An 11,556-nucleotide genomic window follows, 5' to 3' on the forward strand; every position below is an offset into this window, starting at 1 on the left:
AAACAGGAACAAAAAGAAGCGAAACGGTGCCGTTTCCATGGACACTACGGAGACATCGGTTTCCGAAGCTGCTCAAGGTATGTATTACTCTATTCTCCTCCTAATTCCCAATTAATTACAAACTTAATTAATTAATTAATTAATTTTATATTTAGGGTTTATGGTTGGTGTTGCACCAATGGATACATCAGAATCAGGAGATCAAAGCACCTTTTCTGCTGCTACCAACATGTAAGTCGTAATTTAGATTAATTTTCAGTCATCTGCAGTTTTATGTATGGCTTTCGAGTAATCATTGTGAAATTGCTAATTACTTTTGCGTATGTTGCAACACGTTCATTATTAGTGATACTAATTAGAATATGATTACATAATGTATTCAACAAAGTAACAAACTACTGATAATGATGGACCAATATTTTTTTTTGTAACTGCTGATCAGAAGTTTATGTTGAATGTGGTTTTACCAATTATTAAAAGTTATAGCCTGGGGCTGCAACTTCACTGTATGCTTTGACAGTTACCAATTTTCCATGGGCTGTGCTTGCGAATTAGGGTTTTGGAGGGAAATGGAATGAATATATGGAAGGGTTTCGAAAGTAAAAGCCTTTAAGAAAAGAGTCTTCACTTAAGACATTTCGAAACTTCACTTACATGCAGATGTATTCATGCGAAGTTGATAGTTGAGAACTATTAGCTGAAAATTTAGTCAAATATGGCAAATTATCCAACGGATATTAACCGTCAACTTTACATAAAGACAACTAATCACAACTAATCACGATTCATATGCATTTATGATTTATATCTCATATCATGCAGGGCATGTTATTTGCAAAGCTAATGCTCAAGTCTCCTTCATTGTCATTAATTAACCTAAAAATGATGCATAAATTACTTTCTTTCTCTGATAGTTAAGATTTAAGGCTGCTTTTTGTATTCGCTCTTAAGTTATGCGACCTATCATGAAACAGGAGCATGAAGCAGAAGGGAAGGCCTATGAAGAGATCCAAAAATGTCCGGAAGATGAAGGCAAGAGCAAAAGCCATATCCGCTAAAGAGAAATGTGCTGTGAAGATTGCGAAAAATGAAGACAAAAAAGTGAGAGTTCTGTCTGCAAAAACACTCTATGAATGATTTGTTGGACGCCTCCTATCATTAGTTTTGAAAATTTTACTTATTGATCTTGCTAGCATTTAGTATATAGTTTTGTTGTTCATGTATTATTAATTCAAGTGCGTTCTGTTTTCGATCTCCCGTTATATATAAGATAGAGATAGTCTTTCTTTTTGCTGCTACCTTAGACACATATGGAATAACTTTTTTTTTTTCTTATAAACTAATGTATCAATCTTGAATTTAGGTAATGCATTCCATTTTTAAATTTATTGATCCAAGGAGAAATCCTCTTATTTTATTCTGTGAAGATGAATCCTCATTTGAAGGGATAATTGCTTCAATGTAAATTATGGATTATGTGATTTTTTTTTATTTTATATTTCAATATTTTGGTGGTGTTTTTTGATGATCGTGTTTTGCATAATTCAGAACATATTTTGTCATACTTTAGTGGTCAAAGTCAAAAGAAAAATACAAAGTGAAAGATAATTTGTTTATCCAATGTGACAAAGCGATGAAATATTCCGTCTTAAGGTGTGTTCTACTGGGCAATAAAAACGAGTTGGAATTTTTTGTGACGAAATTATGTGTTTTTATACAAGGAGTTCCTTTATACAATTTTCTGCCCCAACATACTTTTCAACCATATGCTTGGATGGGCTGAAATTGTACATAGATGAGTTTGATAGAATTATATTTACAATTTATTCATGTAAAGTTTTCCCCTATTTTGATCCCTTAATAAAATATTGAGAAGGTTAAATGGTGTAGAAATTTTTATAGATAAATATATTATAGTGTATAAAATTATTAGTAGATTTCATTAAATGCTTGGTTAAGGGATATAGATGTCAGATATGGAAAACACTAGGCCTATGTCTGTGATTAGCTAGTCAAATAGGTTTCAATTTCAACTTAGTATTGTCACATTAGTCATTTACAATATTAGTTTCCAAAGTTTATTGAAATAATCCTACTACGATTACAAAAAAATTAGTCATTAATATTCTATAGTATAGATTATATGTTGAAAAATAAAATATACAATAAAATATATAAAATAACATATAAATATGTATAAATAAAGTTGTTGGAATTAAATATAAACACTAAATCGAAACAATGAGATTCGATTTTTATATGCATGTAAATCGAACCAATTCAGTTTAATTTATAATGATACATGGCCATTTAGGTAAATTGAATCCAATGGGGTCGATTTAGTACGTATTACACTATGTGAGTAAATCGAATGCACTTAATTCGATTTATACATTACTGACGTTTATAAATACGAGTTCAACGTGAAATTTTCACAATAGTGAGATTCACAATGGCTAGTGATGAGAGTTTTGTAGTTCTTGTGCACTATAGAGGGTCCTTTAAGAAAAAAAATGCGATCAAGTATTAAGTTTACTAATAAGGACCCGCTGAGTATTTTTCTCAAACTTTCGACAAGTTTTGCTGAGTTTAAGGATACTATACTCCGAAACTAGGTCTGCTTGGCGGCAAACGGGTGGAAAAGTTGTTCTATAGAATCCCCATATCCGTGTTATGCGATGATATGAAGTATGATTCAATTGTTATTGGCAGTGACGAAGACTTGCAAGTTCTGCACTATTGTTGTTGTCAGTTTTTCGAGATGAGGACTCCGAAACTGTTGGCTAAGCTTGTAGATGTGGTATCTAGTTCTGGAGGTTCGAATCGGAATCCTCAATCCTCAAGACATCTAGCTTGCTCTAGTTCCATGCCTGTTGGTGCCTCGTCGGTTGCGCCGGTCATTGCACCTGAGGTAGTTTTAGTTGCTTCTCCTTTCTTTGCATTTAGTCTAAACCGCAGTGATGATGCCGGAGTTGGTGAGACTGGACCGTTGGGGGAGGTAGCATTTGCGACGCCCGGTTCTCCTGCAATGGTCCCAGTCTTCAGAGAGGTTGGAGTACCCGATAGGGTTGAGGATGCACTGCATAATGATGATAATGATGATGATGATGTGGAGCCCGCAACAATAGCGAATGATAGTGACGATGACACACCACGGCCGACTCCAGCTGTGGGTGGGAGAGCATCTAGTTTGGGTACTAATCAGTTCTCCCCGTACTTCTCAACTTTGGACTTGGATGCCATGGCACCTTAGGGGGATCCGGGAGTACCTGTTGGGTTCGGAGCTAAAGAGACACAGACTACAGGAGTTATATCTGAATTTCAAGTTGGTCAATAGTTTCAGGATAAAGAAAATTCGTGTTAAGCGTGAAGACTTACAGCGTTTTCCGTGGGGTTGAGTACAAGGTATTGGAATCCGATAATCGCAAGTACTATGACAAGTACAAGGAGTTTGGCAGCGGGTGCGCATGACTCATTTGGGTTAGCCTCCGCCAGTGTAGAGTTATTTGGGAGGTAAAACTATACAATGGTCCTCACACTTGTCTAGCCACATCGATATCTAGTAATCACATGAAGCTTGATTATCATGTCATATCGGCCTTCATACTGTCCATGATTAGAGTTGATGCTGCCGTCTCGATCAAGGTATTGTAGAATGTCACGAAGGCACACTTTGGGTTTAGACCGACTTACAGGAGGGTTTGGATGGCTAAACAGAAAGTCGTTACCCAGATTTACGGAGATTGGGAGGAGTCATACAATGACTTGCCACGATGGGTATTGGGTGTTCAGATCACGATGCTAGGTAGTGTTGCAGTGTTAAAGACGAGTCCTGTACGGGTTGGTGGGCAGGTGGATGACTCTACATCTTATTTTCATCGGCTTTTTTGGACATTCCAACCGTGTATTGAGGCATTTTGACATTGCAAGCCGTTGATTAGTATGGACGGTACCCACCTGTATGGGAAATACGACAATACACTGTTGGTCGTGATTGCACAAGACGTAAACTCCAACATCATTCCTATTGCATTTGCACTTGTGGAGAGGAAGAATGTAGAGTCGTGGTCATTCTTTCTATCTCACCTACGACATGTAACCCCTCAGCTAAGTATACTTGTCATATCAGATAGATACAATGGGATAAAGGCTGCATTGAAAGCTCCTGACGGTGGCTAGCTTCCGCCTACTGCATATAGGGCTTTTTGCATCTAACACGTGGGTGCGAATTTTGCACTGAATTTCAAGGGCAAGGATGCATGGAGGTGGTTAGTGAATGTTATTTATGCCAAGGTCGAGGTCGAGTTCCACTACTGGTTTGACATTCTTTGTGCCGAAGATCCTGCTATGTGCGACTGTGCTAATTGGATTGACTATGCACATTAGACTCAGCATCGGGACGAATTCGGAGATTTGGGCACATGACTACGAATATATCTGAGTGTGTGAACTCGATACTAAAGGATGTGAGGAACCATCGAGTCTGTGCGTTAGTGAAGGCCACTTACGGGATATTGGCCGAGCTATTTGTCCAGAAAGACAGAGAGGTCGAGGCACATTTAGAAACAGGGAAGCTGTTTAGTTAGCATCTGATTAGGGCAATTGAGGCAAATCTGAAGGCCTCAAGGTGTTTCACGGTGACTTTGTATGACAGAGACAACTCAGAGTTTACTGTGGCAGAGACCACTCCGACAGGGAGTTTTTCACTGGGCACATATAGAACATAGTTGTCAGAACCGAACCAGTAATCGAACCGATCAGGTCACTGGGTCACTGAGTTACTGGTTCAACCGGTGGATCACTGGTTGAACCGATTAACCCGGTCCCACATAAGTAAAACATATAAAATAGCTAAAAACTTAAAAATTAACAGTTAAAAAACATATCTCCAATAACATTTTAATAAGCATTAAATCTCAAATCCTAAAAATAAGTAATACGAAAATAAACATAAAATTTGTTAGTACTATTACATAAACAACTCAATTTAACACAATGAAAATAACAATTCATGGATTATATCTAAGGAGTAATTTCAAAGTCTGGATGTCTTTCTTCATCTGACAAATCTGGAGCTACATCCGGATTGGTTTCATTTGCATTTTCCACATAATTATTATTAGCTTCATCATCATCTCGATCATCTTCCAGATTCAATTGATCTAGTTTTCAATAATGTTTCATAAATCATAATCAATAATAAGACAAAACATTTGGTTAAAGCATTACAAAATCATCCCTAACAAAAACATACCCAAATCATCTAAAGCTAATTGAAGAGACATATTTGCAAGATCATTCCGTAAAGAATTAACTTCTCCAGGGGTTAAAAATGGTGGTGAATCTTCCATTATCCATTCCAAATGATCCTCAAATGCATCAAGACAAATTGGATCGTAAAACGCTTTCTCATTCGGTTCCTATATTATCAATTAACTTGATTATTCTTATTATGACTAAAAATTTAAAATAATGCCTTCAAGAAAGAATAATAAAAAGTACCTTTGTTGTAGCCTTAAGTTGTAATAAACATAAACAAGATCAATAAGCTTTTGATGCTCTAACCGATTCCTTTTCTTTGAGTGAATGTGTTCAAAAATGCTCCAGTTACGCTCACAACCTGAAGAACTACAACTTTGACTCAAAACACGAATCACTAACTTTTGCAAATTTGATGCTCCACATCCATAAGATTCCCACCATTGATCTTAACATAAAAAGGAAATAATATATCACAATCATAAAAGACTAATTTTAATAAAAAAATTTACCAGGCATCACTGTGCTTCGGTCACGTATTGCAGACTGTCTTCCAAAGTCTCCTTCAGCATTCTTAAAGATTCTCGTCTCACTTGTCAATTTAGAAATCATATCTGCATCACCGTAAGCATATCTCTCAATGACATCTAGTAGGCCAGAGGTTGTTTGCTTGTGCTTTTCAAATTCTGCAGCATTAAATTGAAAAGCTGGATTTAACCAATAACCAGAAGCATGAAGGTTTCTTTTAAGTTGTGAATCTCAACGTGAATCTAAAATCTTCAAATATGGATCAACAACCCTCTTTCGTTTTTGAAACCTCTTCACCATCTCTTCCATAACCTTATAAATAGCTTGATAAAGGAAACTCATTGCAGCTCTATCTTCACTATCCACAATACGCAATACACGAACAAGTGGCTCAATAAGCTTAACAATATCAGTGCATTGATTCCAAAATTTAGAATCTAAGACTTGATCCACAAACTTTTTTGCTTTGACTTCTTTAGAGTAAGCTGAGCTTCTCCATTCTCTAGATGTCACCATAGCTCTCAATGCATCCTTTTGAGCCAAAATACTTTGCAAAGCAATGAAAAAGTGGCGAATCGAGTTGGAGCTGGACGAAGTATTTCTCGTCTGCCTGTGAACTTTCTCATCAAGTACAAAGAATGGCAGTGATTATAGATATACTTTGTAATCATTGAAGCTTGTGACACAGTTTCACTCACTTCCACTAACTTTCCAATATCCTGCAACATCAGATTAACACAATGTGCCACACAAGGAGACCAACACAATCTACGAAACTCCGATTCCGACAACCTTCCAGCAGCAAGGTAATTTGCAGCATTATCCGTCACTATATGTACAACATTCTCAAGACCCACAAATAACACAACATCCTTAAGCAACTTAAACAAAGCCTCAGTAGTTTTCGAGATACGATAAGCATCAACTGACTTTAGGAAAACAGTTCCTTTAGGGCAATAAACCAAGAAATTAATTAAAGTACGCCTACAACGATCAGTCCATCCATCAGCCATGATAGTACATCCAGTTTGTTTCCAAATCACGCGATAATCTTCAATCATCTTCTTTACATCTTCAACCAATTTACTCAACAAATATCCACGAACTATTTCATAATTTGGCCCTTTATACCATGCACCCATGTTTGCTATAGCATCGATCATCGACTGATAATAAGCTGAATTAACCGCATTGAATGGCACAGAGGCATCCATCATCCATCTTGCAATAGCAATATCACACTTCTCCACAATTTCTTTGCTTTGGAGAACACTTTTGATAGTTGGTTGAGCTCCAGGTGTTGCTGCCGGTGGAAAAAAGGATTGTAATCCCTTGAGTTATTTTCCAACTCCCTTTCTAGAACTAGGTGCTGGAATTCTTGATGCTTGTTGTTGTCGCATCTCATTACGTTCAATCTTATCAAATTCCCTTTCAACTTCATGACAAGTATTATAACTTTTTGTATATTCTTCTTAAGTTTTCCTTTTCTTGGTTAGAAGATCATCAATATTTTGATTGAATTGGTGTCTCACCACAGCTGGCACCTTTCGACATGCCTCAATATCTCCGCATTTTCCAGCCAAATGATGCTTTACCCGGTTAATTCCTCCACCCCTAATAAGCTTCTCGCAATAAATACATAACAAAACAGTTTTTTCTTTATCCACAACTTGTTTACAATGGCCCCATGCAGGGTCAGTTTTTCCTCTATTACTATTTTTTTGGGTTTCAATTGTTGGATCAGGAGTTAATTCTTGTTCATAAGAAGTTGGTGTTTCTGATGGTGTATTTGATGAAGCCATCCTAAATTCCTAATCAACCAGGACTAAATGACTAATCAACAATCTAACAACAATGGATAATCAACAATCAAGAGAGATCAAAATCAAATAGAATAATCAACAATCTAAATTCTAACAGAAATAAAATAGAAATCAACATACATAATCAATCATTAATCAATTAATTCTAACTAAAACTAAAGTACAAAATTATTGAAAATTTAAAATCTTGAATAACTTAAAAAAATAAAAACTTAAAAATACATACCTGGAGGGACAAGCAGAGAAGAGGGATTGAGGGAGACCGGAGGTGATGACTGACAAGCAGGAGGCGACGAGCAGAGAAGAGGGACTGAGGGAGACCGAAGGCGACGACTAACGAGCAGGAGGCGATGAGCAGTAGGCGACGAACAATATCAATAGCAGGAGGCGACTTGAATCTTCGATGGAGGTGCTTCTGGGCTGTTGTGGCTGGCGCACTGTGATGGTTGCCTCCTGCCACGACGGTGAGCCGGGTGAGGTGGCTGAACGGGTCTCTCTCACATTTTCTGTCTCAAACTCTCAACTCTCAGGTAGTCTCTCATGGAGTCATGGCCAAAAGGTTTGGGAAGGGAAACAGGAAAAGGGGATAGAGGCAGGAGGCTCGAGCTAGGGTTTTCAGTTTCAGCAGCTCAGTTTACTTTACTGAGTTTTTTTTATTTTAATCGAAACGACGTTATTTCAAGGGAATAAAAAAGAGTTCGAATCGGTCCAGGTTAACTGAAACCCGCTGGCTCACCAGTTTTGGCCAAACCCGGCCGGTTCAAACCGGGTCATTCCGGTTCGCTTCCTTGTTCGGTCAGAAAGCTCACCCAGACCAATTATGTCATCGGTTCACCGGGTTTTCGGTCCGACCGGGCCGTTCGATTCGGTTCCGATAACACTGATATAGAGTATTCCTCACCGACCAGACATGTGATTGTGCCTATTTCCAGGCACTTCATTATCCTTGTCGTCATGCCTTGTTTGTTGTGCATATGCACACCTAACCTGGTCCACCTACGTACACGAGGTGTATCACCTTAAATCTGTGTTTGATGTTTATCGCCTGGGGTTCACACCTCCAATTCCAATGAATGTGGAGGCGGGTACCTGATGTATCCCCGAATAGATGTGTGGATAGGAGCATCATGATATACGCACGGGCATACCTCCTAACCGTCCATCGTCTGCCCCCTTCGGCAGCTTACTAAATGCCTCCTGAAACCATGTACACTTCACCGTGAACTTGTCGATGCAGTTCGCAGGAGCATAACACCCAACATCTCCTCAAACCATACCCACGCTAACCGGCCCCCCTCAATATGTCACGCAAAGTCCGTAAGGCATCCACTGACATACTGACCGTCGATCGGGAGCCCTAACTGGTATGTCACATCTTGGAGCGTGATAGTGCACTCCCCGAATGGCATGTGAAAAGTGTGCATCTCAGGCCGCCATCTCTCCACCAATGGCTCGTCTAGTCGAAACCATGTCTCATTTAGTCTTGCAAGATAGTATAAACCGGCCATCTGCAAGTATAGAACGATCCTATCGTCCAATGGCATACCGTGTTGGTGTCTCATGCTGTTAATGCAGCGATGGGGCTGTACAACGATAGAAAATTTCTTATCATAACCGTCACAATACAAATTTCAATGCATGAAAATCTGAAAATGGTAAACATGACGCGGCATGCTCTAACTTTAAAAACTTATTTACAATATCGCCCAAGGTTTAGTAATCGAAACATACACAAAACGCTGAATAATTCATGACCAAATTCCAAAAAAAAAAATCCCAAAACATTTAGTCCCACAGTTTACACATAGAATACAAAAATGATTAAAAAACTAAAAAAATCTAACATATCCTAACATTTCTAATTATAACTATCTAAATAAAAAAATCACAATTACAAAAAATCTATATTACTTTTTTCAAAGAACTCAAGAAATTTATAGCTATCGCTATTCATAAACCATGTCTCGTTGCATATAAAACTAATAACTTCAAAAATCAAACATAACCTACATTTCAAAACAACTTTCTTAAATACCATTTTAACTTATCAAAATCTAACCACTTAACAGCTTACTGCTTCTAACATACACTTATATTAACAATTTTTTTTCCATAATCCCCAATTAAAGACTCTAACCAAATGACACACGATTTATGTTAACATTACTAGAATGACTAATCTATATTTAAAAAAGGAAAATTTCTCCACTAACTTCGAGGTGGATGGCGCCAGCAATATGCGCGACTCCATCTAACCGATATAGACGATTCAAGTCATCTTCCATGTGTCCAGCTTCGATTTTTTCTGGGCAGCTTTCCGATAATTTGGAATTTGGGTGGTGGGATTGGGTGTGGGATTTGTATGTTTCATAATTCGAATGAATGAAATTCGATTTGTATATATAGCAACATTGAGCATAAATCGAAGTCATTAGATTCGAATTACTTGAGGGAGATGTTGTTTGTAAATCAAATCTATGGGTTTCGATTTACAAAAATCATTAAATCGAAACTGTTGGCTTCGATTTACCATGGGCTGTTGTTTACGATTCTAACTCGAACTGAATTGGTTCGATTTACGTGCATATAGAAATCGAATCTCATTGTTTTGATTTAGTACTTATATTTAATTCGAAGCCTCGATTTATAGACGATTTCCATTTGCATGCAATTCAAATCTAATAGATTCGATTTAATACGTATTTGCATAAATCGAATTTAATCAATTCGATTTATATAGAAATGCAACTTGAGACATTCAAGTAGTATGATCTTTTTCGTTTTAGGAGATTTAGATAATTTTAGATTAAACTTGGTCTATTAAAATAATTTATCCATTTTTAAAAAATGTTCTTTATTATTCAACACACATAAAATAAAACACTTTAATTATTTGTTACTATCTTAGCTAATTTCAAATTTATACACTAGTAATATATAATCATTTTACCCTGTAAAATTCACATAGCCATTACCATAGTAACGAATACGAAAATTTGAGCGAGGCATAAGTGTCTTATGTTTTATTCATGCTGCTACGTGTAAATTAAAAATATTTTTATTTTAATTTTTAAATAATCTCACTATAGATATAAATTAAATTTAATTATTTAAAGTTTTAAATTTACTTTATCTTTCTATCATTTTGACTATTAGTTAACTTTATTAAATTTAGTCTTTTTCTATTTTCAAATCTCAGTCAGTCACTATTCTTTTATTTTTTTAAATTCTCTTCTTAATTTCATATTTTTTATTTTTTTATTCATTTTTAATAGTTATTTTCTCTTCATCAAAAGGTAAATTTTAAATATTTTATTTTTTTATATAACTCTCTAAAACTCTATGTATCTTTTTCAATTTTATTGTTTTTTTTATATTTTCAATTACAAATTTTAATTCAAACAATTATAATTTAGGTATTAATTTAATTTTTTATTCTCTTTATAAATTTATATATTTTATTTTATTCTCAATTTAGTTATTCTTATTGTTTATTTGTTTATCTTTCATTCTTTCTATTTTATTATATGTAATTATGTTGCATATAAATTTCTAAAGTCAATTGATCAATTTACTAATTTAGAATATATATTTTTTATTTTTAAAAATAGTAATAGATAAATATTTTAAAAAATAGCTTTCGTCTTATTTTATTATATGTAATTTTTTATTTTTGAGTAAAGTATCGTTTTTGTCCCTAACGTTTGGGGTAAGTCCTATTTGTATCCCTAACGTTTAAATCGTCCTATTTGTATCTCTAACGTTTATAAAAATGATTCAATGTTATCCTACTATCAATTATACTAACAAATCAGATTATATTTTTCAATTATTCTCACTTGGATGTATTCATTCTCAATTAGGTCTCACTTGAATGTGTTCGATTTTAATATTATACCCACTATTTATGTTTAGATTCAATTATATCCCTAGAAAAGTGAATCAG

At 35.7% G+C, this 11,556-nt stretch overlaps 2 protein-coding genes across 2 annotated transcripts; one reads left to right on the top strand and one right to left on the bottom strand.

The window, feature by feature from the left end:
- LOC107462521 (uncharacterized) lies at positions 1-1,357 on the top strand (the record flags this gene model as incomplete). Its single annotated transcript, XM_016081116.3, is given in 3 exon segments — positions 1-77; positions 156-231; positions 975-1,357. Coding segments are annotated over 3 exon segments (316 nt in total), but the record flags the coding sequence as incomplete, so codon positions are not given.
- Positions 1,358-5,022: 3,665 nt separating this feature from the next.
- LOC107462518 (uncharacterized) lies at positions 5,023-9,172 on the bottom strand. Its single transcript, XM_016081114.1, has 7 exons — positions 8,953-9,172; positions 6,496-7,090; positions 6,024-6,397; positions 5,772-5,945; positions 5,532-5,707; positions 5,255-5,420; positions 5,023-5,162 (listed from the first exon to the last, which is right to left on the bottom strand). Exons 1-7 carry the CDS (start codon positions 9,170-9,172, stop codon positions 5,023-5,025), a joined length of 1,845 nt encoding a protein of 614 aa, XP_015936600.1.
- Positions 9,173-11,556: the final 2,384 nt, after the last annotated feature.

The sequence above is a fragment of the Arachis duranensis genome, chromosome 8, assembly GCF_000817695.3.
Source record: "Arachis duranensis cultivar V14167 chromosome 8, aradu.V14167.gnm2.J7QH, whole genome shotgun sequence".
Lineage (NCBI taxonomy): Eukaryota > Viridiplantae > Streptophyta > Magnoliopsida > Fabales > Fabaceae > Arachis > Arachis duranensis.